This window comes from Littorina saxatilis, linkage group LG17, assembly GCF_037325665.1.
Source record: "Littorina saxatilis isolate snail1 linkage group LG17, US_GU_Lsax_2.0, whole genome shotgun sequence".
NCBI lineage: Eukaryota > Metazoa > Mollusca > Gastropoda > Littorinimorpha > Littorinidae > Littorina > Littorina saxatilis.
Genome location: NC_090261.1, coordinates 34,591,682 through 34,615,568, shown reverse-complemented (window position 1 = coordinate 34,615,568; position 23,887 = coordinate 34,591,682). Strand labels below are relative to the sequence as shown.

The 23,887-nt window shown below is 42.2% G+C and overlaps 1 protein-coding gene across 1 annotated transcript in view; it reads left to right on the top strand.

Moving 5' to 3' along the window:
• The first annotated feature begins 2,616 nt into the window (after nucleotides 1-2,616).
• Nucleotides 2,617-23,887, top strand: part of LOC138953619 (ubiquitin carboxyl-terminal hydrolase 34-like) — a 98,622-nt gene continuing 77,351 nt past the window's right edge. The window contains exons 1-17 of the mRNA XM_070325494.1: nucleotides 2,617-2,808; nucleotides 4,467-4,557; nucleotides 4,940-5,396; nucleotides 6,384-6,434; nucleotides 9,559-9,708; nucleotides 11,122-11,189; nucleotides 12,343-12,535; nucleotides 12,754-12,812; nucleotides 13,246-13,324; nucleotides 13,817-13,909; nucleotides 14,323-14,448; nucleotides 15,124-15,280; nucleotides 15,773-15,873; nucleotides 16,969-17,169; nucleotides 19,009-19,401; nucleotides 19,881-20,045; nucleotides 20,847-21,092. Coding sequence (XP_070181595.1) covers nucleotides 2,766-2,808; nucleotides 4,467-4,557; nucleotides 4,940-5,396; nucleotides 6,384-6,434; nucleotides 9,559-9,708; nucleotides 11,122-11,189; nucleotides 12,343-12,535; nucleotides 12,754-12,812; nucleotides 13,246-13,324; nucleotides 13,817-13,909; nucleotides 14,323-14,448; nucleotides 15,124-15,280; nucleotides 15,773-15,873; nucleotides 16,969-17,169; nucleotides 19,009-19,401; nucleotides 19,881-20,045; nucleotides 20,847-21,092 — 2,673 coding nt within the window. The 5' untranslated portion in view covers nucleotides 2,617-2,765. The remainder of the gene's footprint in view (nucleotides 2,809-4,466; nucleotides 4,558-4,939; nucleotides 5,397-6,383; nucleotides 6,435-9,558; nucleotides 9,709-11,121; nucleotides 11,190-12,342; nucleotides 12,536-12,753; nucleotides 12,813-13,245; nucleotides 13,325-13,816; nucleotides 13,910-14,322; nucleotides 14,449-15,123; nucleotides 15,281-15,772; nucleotides 15,874-16,968; nucleotides 17,170-19,008; nucleotides 19,402-19,880; nucleotides 20,046-20,846; nucleotides 21,093-23,887) is intronic.

Sequence of the window (23,887 nt, the reverse complement as noted above, 5' to 3'; positions counted from 1 at the left end):
GCGGCACACACACACACACCGGCACGCACGCACGCACGCACGCATAAACACACACACACTGACACACACACCGCGCACGCACGCACCCACACACACACACACACTCACGCACGCACGCACGCTCGCCGGCACTGACACACACACACACACACACACACACACGCACGCACGCACCCACATTCATACACACACACATTTATACACACACACACACACACATACATTCATACACACACACACACACACACACACACACACACGCACACTCACACACATACTCACACACACGCACATACACACGATCGGGAAAGAAAGTACTGTTCCTACAAACAAACACACAACCGACCACAACAACAAACACTCTACGGAGAGATGATAAAATCTATCACTAAATAATATGACAGTCAAACCTGTCTGTAACGACAACGCACTCAAGAGACCGATCAAAAGTGGTCGTTAAAAAACGGTAAATTATATAGACAAAACGCGCCTTGGATTTTTTCGGACGGTCGTTGTGGGTACTGCACGGTATAAATCTACACTGAATATCGCCCGTGAAAAAGTTGGCCAGCTGACCTTCACCAGTCTGGACATGGTGTTGGTCAGTTAGTTGTAATGCCTTGGAACAGAAGCCCATTCACTTTGTGCTTGGAACAGTTTAAATGATACCAATGTCACACTTGTGTGCATTAATTGATCCTGTAGGGTAGGCCTACCAAGGGGCATTAAAATGGTCCGCTGATCTGCTGTCACAAAAGAGTTAAAACTGTGTCCCATGTAACTCTTCGTCGTCTGTCTGTCTGTCTGTCTTCATTCCTCTCTCTCTCCCTCCCTCTCCCTCCTACTCTCTCTCTTTATCTCTCTCTCTCTCTCTCTCTCTCTCTCTCTCTCTCTCTCTCTCTCTCTCTCTCTCTCTCTCTCTCTCTCTCTCTCTCTTAAGGAACATTTTATATTTTGTTATGACTGTGATCGTTTTTAAAGGCTCGAGTACGTGGGCCGAGTACAAATCACTGAGAGAATTTTTGTTTGTTTATTTGTTTGCCGCGTTAACGCCCAGCCGACCACGAAGGGCCATATCAGGGCGGTGCTGCTTTGACATATAACGTGCGCCACACACAAGACAGAAGTCGCAGCACAGGCTTCATGTCTCACCCAGTCACATTATTCTGACACCGGACCAACCAGTCCTAGCACTAACCCCATAATGCCAGACGCCAGGCGGAGCAGCCACTAGATTACCAATTTTAAAGTCTTATGAAGACTTGGCCGGGGTTCGAACCCACGACCTCCCGATCACGGGGCGGACGCCTTACCACTAGGCCAACCGTGCCGGTCACAGAGAATATGATCGATGCTGAATCAGTCTTGCATAAACCTTGGGTTCCCGAGACAAGAAACAACAAACAAACAGACAGACTGACAAACAAACAACCAACCAACCAAACAAACAAACAAAATCTCATCCCCCCCCCTCTCTCCGCTCTCAGTCTCTCCTTTTCTCTCTCTCAGTGTCTGACTGTCTGTCCGTGTGTGTGTGTGTGTGTGTGTGTGTGTGTGTGTGTGTGTGTGTGTGTGTGTGTGTGTGTGTCTCTCTCTTTTTTTTCTCTCTCTCTCTCTCTCTCTTCTCTCACTCTCTCTCTCTCAGTCTCTCTCTCTCTCTCTCTCTCTCTCTCTCTCTCTCTCTCTCTCTCTCTCTCTCTCTCTCTCTCTCTCTCTCCCTTCGAATGATTTATGTTTGATAACAAAGTCTAACAGCGGCCTTACACTGATTCACTGTTATGATCAGGCCGCGCCGATCTTACCGGCCACACCCCCCCCCCCCCTTTTTCCCCTCTCAAGTTCAAGTTTTCCAAGTTTTTAATCAAGTTTTTGCCCCAAGGAGCTAAAAAAACGAAAACACACAGCAACAAAAAATAATCTTATATTAAACACGCGTGCAGATATATATACTAATGGAACCAGTCATTACAATTAGAACTTGTCATACAAAATCCAATCAAAATACCTTTCCGAACTTTAAATTACTCGGCCTTCGGCCTTGGTCGATAAAGATGAAACAAAAGACGATATGGTCGGACCAACAAAAAACCTGGTCTGCCAACAAGCCACTAAACATCTTATAATGTAATTTAAGCGCGTGCATGACTGTCAGTATAATCACGTATTGTTACTGTTCACGGTAGTGCAACAGTCTTGTCTCATAGTTATGAATTTTGCTTGCGCTCTTCTATTGTTGTAAAGAGATGAAGACAGCCGCTATTAAGCCTCGACGTCGAAAGCAGTTACAACTTGAGATTTAATTATTGTTCACTATCAGTTATTGTTACACTTGATATTGTCAGTGAAATAATTATAGGTTTGGGTAATAAGTTATTTATGGTGCCCAAATTCAAGAATATACCAAAATATTACTCCCAGAAAATGAAATCAAACTTTGCATATCTTGATTCTGATGGGGTACAGATCAAATCCAATATTTTTCAGTTAACTTTTATTTGCGGGTGCTTTTCTGGCTTGAGCTCCCTGAAGGGATTGCTCTTGATTACTTGACCTTTTGTATTGTTTGGAAAAGTATCGTCAGACAAGGGACAGAACTGCGATCTGGAAAGTGTACATCCGGGCACCACGTACGCCATTTACTTTGCTTGGATTAGTGTTTCGGAGAAATATTGCACCAAAAGCAGCCGATAACTGTTGTGGGCAAAGTTCCTAATGCCTAAATAACATATGATTAAACCTGTGTGCCCTACCCATCGCCTTTAGCGATGTGTGAACAGTGTGCAGGGGCGACGCGCCTCCTAGAAAACCGTAAGTAAAGGAACACAGTTTCAATATCGCGCCTCTGAATCATTGTTTTGATAATTCTACACACACACAAACATTGACTGGGTTAAATACAAATACAAACAACGTTTCCCTGCCCCAAAGAAACGCTGGTTTTCCCTCACAGCGAACTTTTCCGAGATTTTTGTTCACTCGTTAGGTCTGGTAATAAAAAAGAGATCGATGCATTATAATCCTGAAAAATAAGGGGGAATAGACACTATTAGTATCACAGCTATTGATTGTGTGTAGGCCGGCGTCTGTTCACTGTTGCAGTTAAACAAGAGAGTTTGCTTAATCATTTCAGTAAACTGCAGAGGAAAAGGGGTGGGTGAAATAAAGTGAGGGTTGCCCTATGAAAAGTGGGTGTTGTGTTTTGGTTGATAACTTGATGTGATGTAGTCAGACATTTTTTTTTTTATTATTCAGGACTGTTAGTGTTATGAGTTAACAATAACAGTTGAGTTACACTGCATTTTATCTGAACAGTAGTGTTTTGTAAACTTAGGCTACACTGTAATTCATCAGCTGAATTCTGACCTCCGCCAATTCTTGCACCAGAAGGTTTTCCTTTTAATAGATTGTATGGGCACTTTTTAAATGTCATTGTCACTGCTTTTGTTGAAATTCTATTTTTGGTTTTATTTCAATATTTGGTTACTGTTACTTTAGTGTCACTCCTCAAAGGTATGAGAAGTGTACAGTGCAAATACACTTTTTGGACTTTTTCTTTCAATGTATACGATGGTCTACTCTCAGTCTGAGGTGTTTAACATTATAAGAATTTCCTGTCCTGTTGCTATTAGTATTAAAAACCTTCCTCTTAGCTTTTGAAATTCAATCAGTGTTGTTCCCAGTCTCAGAGGAAATAAGGTTAGTTCAACCTGGTTTGAACATGTATAATATGTATTGGTCCAACTCCAAATGTCCATTTGTCTGCTTGTTAGGAACATTGATGGTCAGAAGATCTCTAATCAAAACTATTGCCAGTATTGGAGTCGACCAGCCAAGGGTTAGAGTAGACCAACGTGTCAGATAAAAACAAGCAAAGAAAGCTGCAGTGTTTTTGTAGTTGTTGTCACTGTCAGAATGAGAGTTGTCAGTGTCACTATGTCAGTCAATAGTTATAATTATTGTACCATCTAAAGCCTAACTGCTGCCAGTGGCCCCAAAAAGAAAAACCTGAGAATCACAGGTGTATGATCTTAAAAATTCCTGTTTTCCTTCATTGGCTCTGTTGGCGTCTGGTAAACCGCTTGGGTTTGGAATTCTGGGTAGAGAAATCTTTATGTAAAATGATATGATAGTGATGCAAAGTGAACAGGAGCACAGGTTCAGTTATCAAGTTAACTTACCTTGAACAGTGAGATCGACAGAACGTACAGTACATAAATATGAACGGAGCGACTCGGAAACCGACGAGTTGATACTGTCTCCCAGCCCCATGCTCGAGAACTCACGTGAAAAGTCAAAATTTCTCTTTTGAACTAAGTGATTTTGGTTACTGTTAATCATAAGTTTCTTGGAGGTAATTTTTTGTATTTTGTTGTTTTGTTTTGTCCTGAAAAGAATGATCAGCTGTGTTAATGTTGCTTAATGTACTCTTTTAATTTAATTAATATGAATTATGTACTTGCTTCCAGATGATGCTCGCATTAAAGCAGAAAATGGACTGCATTTGTCCAAGGAAGAGATCATGTGTGTCGTGCAGTACATGCATCAGTGGAATCAGAGGTATTTTAGTGATTGTTTTTGAAAATTAAGTTTATCAGAAATTGTGTTGTATGTGGTTGCGTTGTTGAGTGAGGTTGATGAAGGATTGAAAGTGATACACACTTAAGCTGCAAGACACACAAGTGCACAGACTAGGTAATTTAATGAGAAATATTTTGTCCATCATATAAAGTGATTAGAATAGAAAGAAGAATAATCAATATAAAAAAAAATACATGAACGTGAAATACAAAATAATAAAGGATGTGGGAAAGCAAGTGACATTCAAAGGAAATAATTCAAGACAAAAATATAGTGGGTGGAAAATGCAAGTACCACAGGTACTCAACATGCGTACAATTTCTTTGTGTTGATTATTCATTGCTGGTTTTTCATTTCACAGACAGTGCATGTGTTGCTACAGCAAGGATGGGAAGAACCTCGACCGCATGAACAACATCGTGCAGGTAGTCTTGAGAACAGCCATCGAAGTCATCAAAAATTTGCCAGACTTGCTGGTCAGAGAACGCAGAAAAGAGACGTCCAAAGCTGAAGAGCAGGCAGAAGGGGTTGCTTCCTCCTCTATAACAGACAAAGGTGACAAAATCACTGGGAAAAATGACAACCCATCTGCAGAAAAAGAGGAGAAATCGGAAGGTGCTGACAGCAAGGCCAAAGAATCTGCTGAGGGTAAAGATAAGAAAGATGAAACCATGGAAGACAGTGAGAAAGAGGTTGAGGAAGAGGACCTGTTTAGTGCTGAGGAAAAAGTCAGGCTTCTTGACTTCACTTGCAAAGTCTTCATGGTCAACTTTCCCATGTACTGCGCTCAGAAGATACTGACTCCTACCACGTTAGAGGTAAGTGTGTTCTCTACGTTATTTTTGCCTTATAAGTGCTTGATAAGTTTTGCCAACTCTTTTTCCTTGTAACTAGTTCAGGTTTTGATAAACACTTAATGTGCTGAACTGCCAGCATTTCTCTCCTCTGAATTTATTTACTCACAGCATTGATAACATGACTAAGGATTAAGTACTTAAATCCATGTTTGGATTTTTTTTTAAATGTTAATCCGTGTTGAGTCAGTACAATGTAACTGTAAGCTATACAGTTTCTTCATTGGTTATACATTTATATGAATTTCAGGAGTTGGTATATGTTTATTTTAAAGATAACCAGGTGTTTTTAAGCATGGTCAATGTTTGCCAATTACTGGCATTGCTGTATAAGTTCTAGAAGAAGAAGAAAAGAAGCAGCAAAAGGCAGGGAAAACTTGTTGATTTTGATACTGATTATCTGAGTGATAGGCTTAAAGCACTGAGTCTTGAATACATTGGAGTTCTTAGTTAAACATTCCTATGACACTGAAACTGTAAGCTGATTTAAAAGAAAGGAGATAGTTTGTAAAAGTGTTATGAACCTTGGATATATGTTAAGAGTAATAAACTTGGATATGTTGAGACTAATAAAAGAAGTATGGCGTGCCATATTATAATTTGTTATGTCTGTCATATAAGACAAGGGAGGTTCCGTTGCAGATGTTCACATGCTCTATTTCTAGTTAGAGAAGAGTTTAGATATAATTTCGTGGTTGTTTTATCATTTGTGGTAGCTTCTAAGTGTGTCTCACTCTCAGTGATCTCTTCCTTAATCAGTTCTTAAATATTTATATGGTCTGATGCACGCCAATTATGAGAAAAGAAAAGTGCATACATTGCTGCTAATTATGAGATCATGCTCTCGTTGAATTACATCCAGTCATTGTTAAACTGTGATAAGTTCAGAATGAAAGTGTGTGAGTAGGATTAATCGAGAAGCGCCCCTCTGGTGGGGCACTTTACTTTCAGGAGCTTAACCCCCACGAAACCGCAGCGCTTAGCAACTACTGTGAGCTGAATGTGAGTAGGGTCGTTTTTGACACCTGTATACTATTATCCTGTATCTGTAATGTACTATTCTTATCTCAGATAATGCCTTGGCTTTTACGGAGGTTTTGTCCTCAAAGCTCAACTGTAGAGCGCACATTCCATACCACATGTATCCATAGACTGTGTGCTATTTACTGTTTAAGTGGTCTAATTTCTACAGTTTGTGTGCGTGTGTGCATTTGTGAAGGTTTCCTCTTCCGACGGGACTTCCTTTTTATTTTCCACTAATCCTGAAGCATGCCTGTGATTTTCAGTAGAGATCTATCTGTGTGGCATCACTTATTAATGAGACTGAGAGAAAAAAGGAAGCATGTATACTAATGAATGTAACTGGTGAGAAAGTAACCTTTATTTGGAGGATGTGTTTTGTTCTGTTTCTACTGTTTTTTTAATTTAATTTAATTTTATTTTAAGGAAGCACTGTTATCCTTAAGTTCAGGGTTGCATTTTGTGAATTTCCAGGAACTCAGCATACTGAAAACATCTGTTGTAGTTTTTGAAAGCGGCAAAGACGTTTAGATGGTGGAAACATTTTCCAAAGAACACTTTCTAGAGTAGTGTTTCTGTGAGAACGGAGGTGTTGACAAAAGATTCCGATTCCTTCATCGGACGGAAGGGGTAGGCAGATAGGTGGGCAAATGATAAAATAAATATTAGGGAATTCTGAACTGTGCCGGTTTTTGTGACATTACTTGTAAATGTTGTTTTTGTGTGTGTGTGGTTTTTTTTTAACATTGTTATGTTTCTTTATTTTTGTGATGGTTATGATTTTTATTTTTGTTAGTGGTTGTAATACTAATTTCCAGAATGGAGTGTAGTTGTGATTGTTTTTGCATACATGTGTATCAGAGTTGTTTCCCGTCTCAGAGGGCAATGGGTCAGTTGGGCCTGGATTAACACTATGTACAGGTCCAATGTCCTGGCTTTGTCTATTTAGTATAAAAATGTATTGTCAGACAACCTTATGCATGTCAAACCTATCAGTATCAGATTGTTAACTGGCCAGGGGTCAGACCAATGCATTTGATCGAAAATAAAAACTCAATTCCCAGGGAACAACACTGGTGTAAATGTATTACATGAAGAAGTTAGCAGGCATGAGATTTTCTGTGAATTTGAAGATTCTGGCAATAACAAAACCGCAGAGATCATTCTTGAGATCCCTAGGTTGCATGAGTTTACATCCCCAGGTTGCATGAGTCTACATCATTGTTTTTAAAACTTTGGGGACGCTTTCAGTTTTTCTTTCTTGATGTTACAATTTTTTGTTCACATGTCTGGTTGGCCTGGTTTGAATATATTAAGTGCTTGCCTTGTCTTTTTTTGTTGTTAATGGTATAGCCATGGCAGCTTTTAAAAAGATAATCATAAAAGTTTCCATTAAAACTGACAGTTCAAGCCCTTTCTCAAAATGCCTCGGTGTTTGTGTTGAGGCTGTCCCTTTTTCTTCAAATTCTTGCTTTATGCTATCTTATTGTTTGGTCTTTTTATTTTATTTTTATTTTTTGGGTTTACTTGAGCAAGTCGTTTTATTAAATTATTGTTATTGCATATGTGCACTTAAAAGTAATTTGCTCATTTATTTATGTTTTGAATTTTATGTTATAGAAGAACTGTATGCAGCGAACCAATACATAATTTGTACTTTTTTGTTTTAAAGAACTTTGCTCTTACCAGGACTACTGGCAGCCTTGTAGAATTGTGTCTTTTAAACTGAATTTAGGTTTTGGCAGGCTAGCGTGAATTGAATAGCCCTCGTCCCCCCAATCCCTTGTCCCTTTTAAGAGTATTTTTGTTTTTACTGTTAGTGCTATGGGGTGAAGGAGGGGGTGGGGTGGGGTGGAGAAGGTTACAAAAAACATTGTTCTGTTAGATGACCTCTTGCCTGTCAAAACTAACTGACGGTCGACCAACCAGGGGTCAGAAGGAAAGAGCTTGTGGCAGAAGACCAAGGCAGGAGAACAATACTGTTTAGATGCAGATCCTGTGCTGTCTGCATGAATCATCTGGAAAGTCGCTTTCCCCCTTTTGTGCCAAAAGACAGCATGGTTTGAGCAGATTAAAGCAAGCCCTGCTTCCTTAGATGATTTGGTTAAATCTCATGGGACTTTCAAAGGAGACAGCATGATTCTTAGCTGGAGGCAAAGGGTTTAAGATTTAAAGGGAATTGAGATAACAGTAACATTCATCATCCATTCCTTTCAATTACCTGTCTTTTGTTAAAAACCAAAATATGAAGATGATTATGTCCGTGAAACTGAAAGAGACTCCTGTCTTGTGCCAGGACTGCTTTTTGCCCACCTTACCTTTGGTGTGCTTTTACTTTCGCTCTTGAAATCTGTTGATTTTCATTCACTGCCTTTTTGAAGTATGTGAACTCCCAAATTGCATTGTGCAACTGCATCTTTTAAGTGTTCATTTGTGCAACTGCATGTTTTACAAGCGCCTTTTGCACCACAAGTGTTGAGTTAGTGCTTATTAAAACAAAGTCGAAGGGCAGATGCGTTTTGTAACTTGGGCTGCAATAAATAACCCCAAAGACACATATTGTTTAGTTTGTAGTGGAAGCCAGGTCTTTCAAAACGAGTCGAACTCAAATGGGCGTTGTGGACTACCAACTTGATGACCTACAGGGACACAGGTTTTATGTTAGTGACCAGAGAACATTTCACTTGAAGTTGACATGTTTACGCATCGGTTTGTATCACATGTGTCAAGGTAGAAAACTTTTGAACACATGTTACTGTGAAAGTAATGCGCAAAAAAAACACCAAAAAGGAAAATGTAGCAGAACAGTCATGATTATGTTTAGTTCCAATTTGTGCAAGATAAAGACATATCCATCACCATGCAAGATTCTCAGCGTCATTTGGCAAAGTGTGGGTGTATTTGGCTTCCTGTATGTATGTCATTCAGCCACAGATATGCTGTAGTTGCTGGTAAGGCAAAATTAAAATATGAGAAATTTAGAGAACATGTTACCTTTTCCTCAGCACAACAATGGATCATACTTTGCAACAGATTTTCTGCCTTCCATTTTGATCAATGCTCCTTGGGTAATGGTTGATGAGTGACAGCCACTGGTTTGTTGCAGGACCCAGAGGCTCCGATCGCCTTGCTGCGTAACGTGTGCTTCATGTGCGACAGCCAGGGCTTTCAGGCCTTGCAGACCTGCTTCCAGAAGGCCACACCTGACAACCTGCCCTTCAACTTTGCTCAGTGGCTGGTCAACCTCATAGCCAATGTACGTTCAGCCACAACATTTTTCTGCCAATTGGTGCATTTTTGACTCACATGCGAAGCAAAAGTGAGTCTATGTACTCACCCGAGTCGTCCGTCCGTCCGTCCGTCCGTCCGTCCCCCCCCGTCCGTCCGTCCGTCCGGAAAACTTTAACGTTGGATATTTCTTGGACACTATTCAGTCTATCAGTACCAAATTTGGCAAGATGGTGTATGATGACAAGGCCCCAAAAAACATACATAGCATCTTGACCTTGCTTCAAGGTCAAGGTCGCAGGGGCCATAAATGTTGCCTAAAAAACAGCTATTTTTCCCATTTTTCCCATTTTCTCTGAAGTTTTTGAGATTCAATACCTCACCTATATATGATATATAGGGCAAAGTAAGCCCCATCTTTTGATACCAGTTTGGTTTACCTTGCTTCAAGGTCAAGGTCACAGGAGCTCTTCAAAGTTGGATTGTATACATATTTTGAAGTGACCTTGACCCTGAACTATGGAAGATAACTGTTTCAAACTTAAAAATTATGTGGGGCACATGTTATGCTTTCATCATGAGACACATTTGGTCACATATGATCAAGGTCAAGGTCACTTTGACCCTTATGAAATGTGACCAAAATAAGGTAGTGAACCACTAAAAGTGACCATATCTCATGGTAGAAAGAGCCAATAAGCACCATTGTACTTCCTATGTCTTGAATTAACAGCTTTGTGTTGCATGACCTTGGATGACCTTGACCTTGGGTCAAGGTCACATGTATTTTGGTAGGAAAAATGTGTAAAGCATGTGAGTCGTATGGGCTTTGCCCTTCTTGTTAGCATTTGTATTTGCTCCCCAAATTGCGTGATTTTCTATAATTTTTTGCAGACAAAATTCTGGTGCATTGTAAAGTTCAGGCTTTTATACAGTGTCATGATCTCATGCCTGAGATTGTTATTCCAGTTTTCATAATTTATGTGTATTTATTTATAGTTCTGTTTGTATCATTGATGTGAGTTTTTGTTGTCTTTCCTATGATCAGGATAAGTTGTTTGTTCTTTATAGGTCCATATGAAATTGCTGCATCGAGTTTGAAATCAGCAGTCTAAGAACTGGTCTTGAGAGTAGCATGTTCTGTTTCGCATGAAATGAGTGTTAAACCCTGAATACATTATGATAAGGAGCAGTAACGAAAATCGATAGCAGCTGATGTTGTTTTTGTTTCATCTCGCTCACTAAGAACTGAGCATGAGTGGTTAAGACAGTGTTCTATTAGAATGTTGAAACATGGACAAAAATAGAGCTTGCCGTTCCTACAAATTTGAACTGAATGAGTTCCTGTTCAAGAAGGTCTAGCCTTTCCATTTCTTCAGTGCTTTGTGGGTGACTGATTCACAGGGTTAATTTCTGTGTTGTATGTACTTTTCCTTTCCAGTTACGGATGTGGATGAACCAGCCTACAGTACTACAGCACATCATACCTCTGCGTTCCTCCATTATTGAGTGAGTTTTGATAGATAGTGTGCTTTTTGACACACATGCGAAGCAAAAGTGAGTCTATGTACTCGCCCGAGTCGTCCGTCCGTCCCGTCCGTCCGTCCGGAAAACTTTAACGTTGGATATTTCTTGGACACTATTCAGTCTATCAGTACCAAATTTGGCAAGATGGTGTATGATGACAAGGCCCCAAAAAATATACATAGCATCTTTACCTTGCTTCAAGGTCAAGGTCGCAGGGGCCATAAATGTTGTCTAAAAAACAGCTATTTTTCACATTTTCTCTGAAGTTTTTGAGATTTAATACCTCACCTATATATGATATATAGGGCAAAGTAAGCCCCATCTTTTGATACCAGTTTGGTTTACCTTGCTTCAAGGTCAAGGTCACAGGAGCGCTTCAAAGTTGGATTGTATACATATTTTGAAGTAACCTTGACCCTGAACTATGGAAGATAACTGTTTCAAACTTAAAAATTATGTGGGGCACATGTTATGCTTTCATCATGAGACACATTTGGTCACATATGATCAAGGTCAAGGTCACTTTGACCCTTATGAAATGTGACCAAAATAAGGTAGTGAACCACTAAAAGTGACCATATCTCATGGTAGAAAGAGCCAATAAGCACCATTGTACTTCCTATGTCTTGAATTAACAGCTTTGTGTTGCATGACCTTGGATGACCTTGACCTTGGGTCAAGGTCACATGTATTTTGGTAGGAAAAATGTGTGAAGCAGTTCTTAGTGTATGATGTCATTGCTAGGTTTAGCTGAAGGTCAAGGTCATGTAAAGGTTGGTCAAGCATGTGAGTCGTATGGGCTTTGCCCTTCTTGTTCTTGTTTTCATCAAGCATATTTTTTAAAATATTTTTTGTTTGCCTTTTATGAGAGGAGTGGGACAGAGAATAATTGTGGATGAGTTTGTACACGTTTAAGTTTGCCGTCCCCACTCCCCCCTACTTTTCTGTTATGGCATACTGTTTCTTACAGCTAATGATCCTGCAGTACAGGCAAGTGGTTGTGAACGTTGCAAAAAACCAAAAACAAATCTTTCCTTGCATTCACCCTCACAGCTGGTCTAGAAGAGTGCTGTGAGAACCACATTATTCCATCACAATCTTCAAAGAAGACAACCCTTTTATGTTCACTCACCAGGTACATATGCAGCCTGTCAGACTCGGATCTACGACTGGCCGGCAACCGCCACATGACGGACCTGATGTGGGCGGCCGTCAAGCTCCCTCCAGACGCTAGCTACACCTTCGACAGCCTGGGTCTCAAGATGGCCTACAAGTGGTTCACCTGTTCCACACTCACCAGTCGACTCACCGGCATTGCTCAGATCAATGTGAGTTTGTTTATGAAAAATGCGTTAAAACGGTTGCTATAGAAACAATGTAATGGAAATGTTGTTTATGGAAAGTGTGTTTAGACTGTTGCTGTTGATGAAATGAAAATGGAATGTTGTTAATGGAAAGCTTGTTCACAATGTCCTTAAAAAAGTGGGCTTGGAAAGAATGCTGGCTAAGATCTTTAATTTTCTTATTTTTCTCTTTTTTTCCCCAGAATCAAATCAGCATCTATAATGAGAGCATGGGTAATGACAGCTTGGAGGAAGCACAAAGGTAAGTGCAATTACAGACTTTCTTGAGCATGATTGTGTAGGAACAGTGTAATGCAGTGTCTCGCTCTATCTCTCTCTCTGCGCAACCAACAAAGACCCCCTAACCCCTCTGTTACATACAGTGTAAAATTTATCATCACCTTAGTGTGATAGAATAGATAACAGATTGTCCGGTGGTTGTTCTTGAATATTGTTCTGTTTTTCAGAAATTTTAATGATTGAGAAGTCTTAAAATGCAACAGTTTATGTTTGCTTGTGGATTTTCTCGGTAACACGAATGAAAAACACCCAGCAGAAGAAACTGTACTAAGCTAGATTTTATTCTACCTCATGCTCATCCTCCTTTTCCACTTGCCTGACCCCGATTACTGCCTGTCATGTACTTTGCATGTGGTACTTAATTATTTATCAAATCCCTTTATAAATGTGTACAGTTTTGGTGGTGAGCTGGCAAGATGGCTGCTGGACAAGAAGATAGTAGAGCACATCTTTGGACCCAACCTACATGTAGAGGTGAGCAAATTATTTACAATACAAAGACGTTGATATACTTGTGCTCTTCAGTTTATTTGTATAGGGACTATTTTCCTTTCTGTATTTGGATTGGTTAGGTAAGCGTAGCTGTATTCCCAGTCAGTGACTTGAAATTGATTGTACAGTTAGAACCTGCGATGCGAGGCCCCTCCGATGACAGGACACCTAAGAAAGAACACACTCCCTCTGTTGTCCCTTCGTTTACTATCGAGACCAATATATACCTGTCATGAAAGGCCACCTTCTGTGTAGGGACACATTTAGCTGTTTCCCAGGATACTCTTTTATCGCATTCGCAGGTACCACTCTACAATGTCTCAATTTGTTTGTTTATTTTTTTTACTATTTCCAGCTGAATTGCAGGAAACCGTTTCTGATGACCAGATTCTGATTTTAATGACATTTTTGTTTGTTTTGCTCTTTTCTGTGTGACTTTTTAGTTGTGACTGTTTATTCATTTTTTTCCTATAGCTTGTGAAGCAGAGTCAGATGATCCTGAACTTCCTGGCGATTGACAATCGTTTGACCAATGATCACATTGACTGCATTTGGGCTGCTAGCCAGGTCAGTATGGTCACCATGTTGACCATTATTATGGGAGAAAGTGGAATGAGGATACTTGCCTCCTGAATTCTAAATAAATCAAAATGCAGGAATAATGCTGAACAAATTATTTGCCCAGCCTTTGTAAAAATGTAATGCCAACACGAACAACCAACACACAAATATTTGCCGAGTCTTTCTAGTTTTTGTTTGTTCAGTGTTATGAAGACTTTGCTGATCTAATTAGGAGGTTGTCGATTTTAACAGTGGATGCCTTTTTCCGTGTCTTCTTGGTAATTTGGTGTTGGACATTTAAATTACTTTGAGCTGTTGATATTATCGGGACTTGTGATGTAGAAAAGGGATTTCTTTTTTATTATTAGGGTACGGATGAAGATTCTGATCTGGGTTTTTTACCTGTATTTTGTTAACAGCTGAAGCACTGCAGCAAACAGGTGTATGACATCCTGATACCTCTGATCAAAAACCTGGATGACCAGGCCAACAAACACCTGTCTCACCTAGTCTCTGAACTTGAACCCTCCGTGCACAATGAAAATGTAAGAAATCTTGATTACATTTGTCTAACTTCCGTCTTGCTTTCTTTCTTGCTGTTAACCTTTTATACGTTTTCTTCTTGTCTTTTTTTCAGTTCTTTCTTTCTTTCTCTCGTTTCTTTTATGGCTTTTTTTGTGTTCTATATTTTCAGTTGTCTGGATTTGGTGCTGCGTTCACATACTAACTCAGTAAGGGCCAAATGAACAGATTTTTTCTCAGCTTTTCCCAATAAGCAAAGAAATCTAATCACCGTGATGGAGCAACTTTAGTATTTCAGCAGAATTGTGATGATAAACACAATTGTGGTGTATTTTTGTGCTCAGAAAATGTTAGTTGATTCTTTTTTTTGTGCACAGAAAATGTTAGTTCTCTGCTTTTCCCAATAAGCAAAGATATCTAGTCAGCAGTGATGGGGCAACTTCAGTATTTCAACAGAATTGTGATGATAAACACAATTGTGGTGTATTTTTGTGCTCAGAAAATGTTAGTTGATTCTTTTTTTTGTGCACAGAAAATGTTAGTTCTCTGCTTTTCCCAATAAGCAAAGATATCTAGTCAGCAGTGATGGGGCAACTTCAGTATTTCAACAGAATTGTGATGATAAACACAATTGTGGTGTATTTTTGTGCTCAGAAAATGTTAGTTGAGCACTGATACATATTTAATTTGTGTTTCAGACACTGTACATATCATCCGCACTAGACAAGTTCAAGTGGCAGAGTCGCATGAATGCGCACCATCATCACCACCTGCATCCGGCAGCCATACAGCAGCAGCTGCAACCTCACGTCGGTCCTTATGCAGCGCACAGAGGTGATGCTGTGGATGTCAAAGGTGAGACTTTGATCAGTAATGTTGTTGGAAAATGATGTATACAATAGAACTCCCCTTTTAAGACCTCCAAAATGTGAGAAAATCGGGTCTTAAAAAGGAGGGAGTCTTAAATTGAGGGTAAATTTACAGATGTTATGAACAGAAAATCTAAAAAATCTCAGGTCTTAAAAAGGAGGGAGTCTTAAAATGGGGGTACATTTACAGAGGTTATGAACAGAAAATCTGAAAAATCTCATGTCTTAAAAAGGAGGAAGTCTGAAATTCGGGGCGGTCTTAAAAGCGAGGTTCCACTGTATACTTGAGAAGAAAATAGGATTTGCTGTTTTCAGTGTGGTTTACTGGCACATGCTCACTTACAGGTGCATGAGTACTTGTGAGTGTGTGTGCACACTCGTCTGTGTGTGGATATGCACATGTGTGCAGTCACTGTAAAATCCAGAGTATTATTTCACAGAAATAATGAAGGAAACTGCTCTGATTTCCTTTTCTTAGGGCTTGGCAAGGGAGTGAAGCACGATCATGACCTCAGCTCAAGCGAGAGTGACGGAGAGCAAGGAAGGAAGAGACCCATGCGGCCCAAAATGATCAAAAAGGTGAATTTTATTTTAATTTTTGTTGTCATGTACGATTCCCCAGGGTTCCGTTCAGCAGCGTGGGCGGAGTCCATACTCTGAATGCTGACTGCTTCATATCTGTTGATACACCCTTGTACCTGTCTTTGCGCAGATGTTTGGCTTTGGATTTCAATCAGACCATGCTGGTCATCCAAGTCAAGCGTACTGAAGTAAAGCAGCTATACTTGAACTTTGCATTAATGTGCAAAGGGTTACAGATTTTAACAATATTTACTGTGCAGGAGAACCTGCGGCAACAGTTAATGGCAACTGTTCTACAGATGGGGTTAGAAAAACCAGGATTGACTGCACTTACACGGGTGAAACTGTTGTAATCCGGGGAATGACCCCCGTACATCTTCATGTTAGATATTGAATCATCCAAAGTGAAAAAAAAGGCGTTGTGGACTGTGATTGTGGTGATATGTCTTCCTCTCTTCCTTGTGGTGTTTGCTAAGACTATCCTATTACATTGCTGTGGTTTGTGCTGCTTTTTCTCTTCTTTACTGTTACTGAATCTCACATTATTCCATAGTGGTGTGTGTCTGCTATATTCCATTGAAGATTTCTGCCTGTTCTGCACTTTGCCTGTGTGCTATGGACTTCACCTGTTTGTTCAAGACTTCTACTCTCTGTCCAAAGCTTTTGTCTGTTTCTATACTTCTAACACTGCCTTTCTGCTGTCTTGTTGGGCTATTCCCCTTCAGTTTCCAAGTCTTGTTTTGTCTGAACAATTGACAAGCTGTCTGTTCTTTTTTTGAGGCGGATGCAATATTTCGTTTGGCTTGTGCTTGTCTGTGTGTGTTCCTCGCTTTTCTCCCCTTGAATCTCTTGCATCTGTTCTCATTCTGTTGGTTTTTGGCTCTTGCTGTCAACTCAGGGGTCGCGCTGACTACGAGTGATTCGCATATGTTGACGCAAAACAAGACCTATTCTGCGCATTGTTATGTTCCCTGAAAAATGCAATATTTCCGCACATTTTTGCAACGAGCTTCACCCCTGATCATCTTGTTTCCTCCACTCTGTTTTGTGTTCCTGGTTGTGCCTGTCAACTGTTGTCTTTGACTCCTGCAGAGGCGGGTGGGTGGCCCGGCAAAAGGGGTGGAAGGAGAGGTGGAAATGGAAAGCACTGGGGACGAACAGTGCTGCGCACACCACCACCACCACATGGAGCACCACCCCCACCACCAGCACCACCACCGTCTACACGAGGACAGCCTAGGCTCGGACAGCAGCCTTGGTGCTCAGTCTGACCTCAGCGAGGACAGTACACAGGTTAGGCTGCGATTATGTAGCCTGCATGTAAACTCCCCCATGTACATACACATCTTTCATTTGGTTTTCCTTGTTGACTATGCAGGATTTTACAGTTACAAGTACACACGTTAGGCTGCGCTTGTACAGCCTGCATGTAACCCCCCATGTACACACACATTTTTCAGTTATTTTTCTATGTTATCACTTCTGGGTGTTGCGAGACTATAACAAGATGCTGACAGATAACATCCAGTAAGTTTGACTGGGCAGTTCTGGTAATGATCACCAACCAGACTTGCATGAAGTGAGGTGATTGTGGAGGGCCGGATTTGGAGCTGTTTAACCCTGAATTCAATTGTGTTTCCACTGTTTGGATGAGTGTTTCTTCTTTCATTCAACAGCTAATCCACTGCAACCGTTTTCGTGCATGAACTTTTAGTTCTAACATCTGGCTGCTTCTTGTCCTATCTATTTTTTCTTTTCTATTTTTTTCTTTTCATTTCTTCCCTTTCTTTTTTGGTGACCATGAATATGTCGGTGAGGTTTAGTCTCCAAAATTACCCTGCAGTGATGTCCGAGTTTCACTAATCATATGTCGGACATTTTATTCTTATTTTTTTAGACTAACTGCATGCTGCCCTCTTTTCATTCTTCACGTTTTTCAATTTCAACAGTTTTGTTGTACCTTTATGTGTGGATTTGATGTTTTGTTTTGGTTTACAACATTTTTGTTTCTTGTACTAACTATTTCTTGATTTCTGCCCAAACCCCACGAACACTTTTGAATGTTGAGTGGTAAAAAAGTTATATCTGTTAAAACTAAAAGGTATGCTTTTGTGTGCTGGGAGTGTGTGAGAGAGAGAATAAATGTGTGTGTGTGTGTGTGTGTGTGTGTGTGTGTATCTTATGAGGGTTAGCTGTGTGTTTAACTTCACAGAAAACTTCTCTGTATGTCAATTAATTATGAACTCAGCACAAAGTGATATAGTGTCCTTGCAGAACCAAGACAAAACTTTCCACAAGACTTTCAGAACTTGAAATTTGAAACAGATGAAGATGGAAGTCGCCTATTCATTCCAATGCTTGTTATTCTCTCAGGTGCCAGGAGATTGGTTCCACATATTGTCGCTGTAATTCACAAACCTCGTATCTAAATGTTTGCTGTTTTGAAAAAGAAAAAAAAAACTGTTTTGAAAAACCACTGTTTCAAATATAACTTCAATTCATGGGTTAATATTTTCTTTAAAACAGTGCAATACCATTCTTAATGTGTGTTAATGTCAGTTATTAATGATGTTCCATTAATTTGAGAAACAATTTGAGATATAGGAGCTTTTTATCCAAAGGAGTCATCCAGAAGTGGTATATATACAAGTTTTTTTTATGCAAGCTAAAAATGCAACAGCAGGAACCCCGTATCTTTCATATTATGACATATGACATAGTTTCCGTCAAAGTGTGGCATGAAAACCTTGTAAGTTTAACTTGAGCAGGATTTTTTGCTACTCACTTCCAAGAAATGAAAATACGAGTTTTCTTTCCAAGAACTTTTCTTCACTTTAAAAAGCAGGAGAGCAGTTGGAGCTACGAGCTTTTATCACCACACGGGTAACATAATAAGGTAGCTTACTATTGTTTTAGTTCCAAAACCTCAAAAATTGAGATATGATGTTTATGAATTACATTTACTGCGACGATATATATATCTCTCGCTTACTCTATTGCACATGTCATATATGCATTTAGAGCGCTTACTTCCATTTGTTTCTGAGATCTTTCAAACAGAAACTTAACACTCGCACTGTGAACCTTTGAAACGCAAACTTAACACTCAACCTGTGAATTTCAATTGTTCAGGAGGATCACCTGGTGGAAGCGGCCAAGGCAGCAGAAAAGCACAAGTTTGCCAAACACCTTTCACCCCAACACCGCCACCATCGCATGCATCCAGGTTCCGCGCCCATCGACAGCGAGGAGTGCACGGAATCCAGCGAGGAGGAAGAAGAGGATGAGGACGAGGAAGATGAGGAGGATGAAGAGGAGGCGGCACTCCTGGAGGAAGAGACCCTCCAGATGCGGAAGAAGAAGGAGCAAGCTGCGGCCTTGAGGAGGGACGGCGCTAAGATGGCGGGCTTGAAGAAGAGCCCTGAGGGACAAGAGAGGAAAAAGAGCGACAGGCGTGAGGAGGAAGAGATTTCCGAGTCGGATAAGAAGCTGAACGAGAGCTCGGAAATGGAGGTGTATGGCCAGGTATGTGTTTTTTGCTTATATTTTTGGTGCTTGATGATAGTCTCTGTATGTGCCTTGCCGTTCTTGGTACATTTGCTGAGGAAGATCTGATAGACCCACAGTCTCTCTTTCTCTCTCTTTGCCTGTCTGTCTGTCTCTCTCATTTCTTTCTGTACTTTCTCAGCCATCTTGAGCCTAAAAAGGAAGGAGTCTTAAAATGGGGGTAAATTTACAGAGGTAATGAACAGAAAAAATCTGAGGAAAGAGGGTCTTACAAGGAGGAAGTCTTAAACTGAGGGGTCTTAAAAGGGGTTTCCACTGTACAGGTTTAGATACTATCTTCAACCTTCACATAATGTGACATATGTATAAGAGGACATGTATATGGATGGTTGATTCACCTGGAAACTTAGCTGTAAAACTATGGCTGGGTGTGGGGAGGGAGGAGACAGACAAAAAAAGATGAGAAAATGCAAAATACATGTAACACTTGTGTGCAGGATCACTCAGAGGTTGAACTGCTGGACTCTGACGAGGAGCTGATGAAACAAGCCAAGCTGGTGAGGATGAAGCACGTCTACCCCCATGACAGTGAAGACTCTTCAGACTACCCAGATCTTGAAGAAGATGTCATTATGATGAAGCATCGTCTGCACCAGCAACAGGTAAGCAGGCAGGTAGAGTCTACAGGAGCACTGATGACTTTAACGTTTAGCCATTTGCATTGGATCTTTAAAGTTTCGCCATTTTCACGATTATAAATTGGATTCAAAGGGTGTGCCTGTGTCACTTCTACAAATAAGGGAAATAGATGGGAAAATACATTGGTTACAGAAGGGTTTGCCTGTATGTAAATTGTTCATGTCACAGGTGATGAGCGAAGATTTTCCTTCTGCCTGTCCTGTGCCAAAAGTTGTCCACCCAGAATAAAGGAGAGGGGTGTCGAGAAAAGTCAGGCGTTGAGATGTCAGGGAAGCAAAGCAGAAATAGTACAAGTAGCATGACTAGGGAAGGTTTTTTTTTTTGCCTGTCCTGTGCCCGAACTCGTCTGCCCAGAATAAAGGAGGGTGGAGTGTCAAGAAAAACCAGGTCTTGAGGTGTCTGGGACGCAAAGCAGAGTTAGTACAAGTAGCATGACGAGAGAAGTTTGTTCTTTTGCCTGTCCTGTGCCCGAAGTTGTCTGCCCGGAATAAAGAAGGGGGGAGTGTCAAGAAAAACCAGGTCTTGAGGGGACGCAAAGCAGAGTTAGTACAAGTAGCATGACGAGGGAAGTTTGTTCTTTTGCCTGTCCTGTGTCCGAAGTCGTCTGCCCGGAATAAAGAAGGGGGGAGTGTCAAGAAAAACCAGGCCTTGAAGAGGCATAGACACAAACCAGAGTTAGTATTGGTGGCATGAATACTAAGGTCTGATGGCAGAGCGGACAGGCTGATTTTTCAAAGGACCAAACTAGGTCTCGACTCTTGCAGCAGCTGCAAAAACAAGGCGCCTCGCCTACGCTGATTCAGCAGGCTGCCAACATAGTCATGCGTCACAAACTGCAGTCCGCCGAGCTTCCTCTGGCGGGGGGCCCGCGGTCTCGACCAATGAGAGCAGGGCAAGAGTCACAGGGCGAGTCCCAGGATGAGAGTGAAATAAACGTGAGTGGGGAGCGTCTGACGGGCGAGGCAGGATTGGGGAAGCTGCCTCTCTCTCAGCTCACTACCTCTGTGCAGGTTAGTGAAGGTTTTGTCGTCGGCTGTGTCCCTGGCGTTTTCTAGCAGCGTCATGGTGGTTTTGGTCATGGCTTGGCTTTTTATGTTGTTGTGGCTTTTAGTTGCGGTAGTGTCAGCTTTTTGTATACTGCTTTATGTTGTGTGTGGCTGGGTTAGCATTTTCCTTGGAATTTTGAACCCCCCGCGGGTTAGGGGGAAGAATTTACCCGATGCTCCCTAGCATGTCGTAAGAGGCGACTAACAGATTCTGTTTCTCCTTTCTACTACGTTCTTACCAGTTCCATTTAACTTTGCATACCATGCTAATTATTCAGTAAAAAACTTTATACCATCAAGGTTATACCTCTATGTGGAATAGCCCGGTAAGTGTGCTATCCCCTATAGCCCGGGCGTTTCCCGCCAAAAGGGCAGGCGCCTCTACACGCCTATAGCCCGGCGACGTCATAGTGACGTCATAGAGATGTAACCTGCGCATGCGCCAACGGCAAGCTGATCATAAAACTCTTACTGACAAGCACACCAGACGTGTGTTCAGTGACCTCTCGCTAATAAAGGAAAGATTTTCGTTCAGTTTCGGATTTGTGGGACTTTTGAGACGCTGCCCTCACCAGTTTGAAGCCTCTTCTTCGTTGGGTCGGACAGTGTCGTCGTATGAAGGGAAGTGTTTGAAATTTTCTTACTTTTCAAAAACGAAGATAAAGATTTTCTATACGCTTCTTTTCAGCCATCTTGTTGTGTAACCGGTTTTCTTTTAGATCTAGATCTAATTTGTAAGAAAACCTTGAGAGTTCTAACTTGCCTTATTGTTTGTAGGGCATTTAGAATACTGTCTCCTTCTGTTTTCTCTTTTATTGTCTTCCTTAACTGTTGTTTTCGGTAGATAAAATTATTCCCCTTTCGGGGCTGTTAGAGTTAACCAGGAGATATTTTCTCTCTTATAATTCTCTTGAGTGAATCAAAAGTTCTTTCACTCTAGTTAATCATTCAACTCCCACGATGAGCGACCAACAGGCCGGGGGCTTAGAAGGGGTTTCCTCTTCTCAGCGCTTGTCCTCGCGAGAGCAGTCTGGGAGCCCGAATTACCGCTATGCACAGCGCTCGGGACGCACAGGCAAGTTTACTAGAAACAACCCTGATGCGCCCAAACAACGCTCGCATAAGCGTAAAGGTTCTGCTCCCCCCTCCCTTCCGGAGTCGGGGGGAGATAGAACCACGGTCACTGGGAAGACCGACCGGTCAAGGAAGAGGACCAAGGTCGCTCGTCCTTCACCGGGCGATCTCTCCCAGAGACAGGTTCTTGAGTCTATGTTCAGTGCTGAACTGAACAGGGCTAACAAGTACCTTACTGGGCCCGGAACACGCGACGGGGCACATGGCCTGTCGGATCCCAATCCTCTCGGGGCGGGAAATGACGGTGCCCCGTCCACCGTTCAACCGGGCGAGTCTACCGCGGATTCCGCACTCCGAGATTTTATCGGAGTGAGCGAAGATGCACTGACCGGCCCTCCCCCTGGGTTCGCTTTCCTTTCGATAGCCTCCCCAGGGGTAGCATTGAACGTTTCGGGCCCCTCACCTCTGATAGTTTGTCCGGGCGGCAAACATGAGGAGGTGAGTGGTTGCTCCCTGGCGTGTGTACAGGACGAGGCTTCCCCCACTATGGAGGCAACACCGTCCACACAATACGCAGGGGAGCACGCTGCTTTCTCGCGGGGCACAGACCTGGAGCGACCAGCTGCAGGTCTGGCTCATACCGAGAATGGCGGCATCCCTTTCGTCCCCGGGGCTGAAAGGTTACCTTCCTCCTTTACGAGGAGAGTAACCGACGGCCATGTTGACTTGCCTCCGGGCACCAACGCCCGGGTTGATGTTAGGTCCGCTCACGGGGAGACCCTAGCCCGGTCACCTCGGGGCGGTGGACGCACAGCACTTAGTAGTCACGCCCGGCTGGCCAGACCGGGCAATGACGAAAGGTCCGTTGCAACCCTGGAACCAGTCTACTCCCAGAGGGGAGTGTTTGGTACCCAGGGGCCCGGTACCACCCACGCCGATGTGCCCGGTGCTTCACAGAAGCCCGGCACTAGCGGGTTCTATGCGTCGCTCGGGCCCGGCGGCCCGAGCCCCGTCCCTCACGGTCCGCGTACCGATTTCTCTTTCGGTACCGGGCAGAAGGAACCGGGCGCAGATTTTATGAGGGGAGAGCAAGCCCGGGATCGGGGGCTTGCCTCTTCTTATAGGATCAGCGGGCATAGGATCGAACCGACGTCGGGGGGGTTTTCGGAAGAGCAGCACAGTTTGTCCTCTCAGAGGGAGGTGGTTTCTACCGCTCCTATCTCTCAGGAGAAACTAGCAGTACTGCTAAAGTTGGTGGAGGAAATGAATCCAAGTGTTCAGATTCCTACCGATTTCGGCCCAACTCCGCGAGCACTGGAGCGTCTACACCCGATTTCTTCCCGGGGTCAGACGACGCTTGAGACAGAGGCACCTAGGAATGGCCCAGCTCAGGACCAGTTCTTAGGTGTCTACCCTGTATCTCAGCTCAGCAGAGCGGGTTCCTCGGAATTTTCGGAAGAATCCTCCTCTGAAGAGGAAGACTCAGAAGAACCATTAGAGAACAGGCGCAGTTACACGGGAGACCCAGGCACAGGGTTTCACCACGGGCTACTGCCTTGTCAGACACACGCCCCGCAACTGCCCCTTACTTCTCAGACGACCCGTGTCCCACAACACGCCCCGTCTTTCGAGGATAAGACTCGATCGTTTCAGAACGATCACGAGGTGGTAACCACCCACTCAAT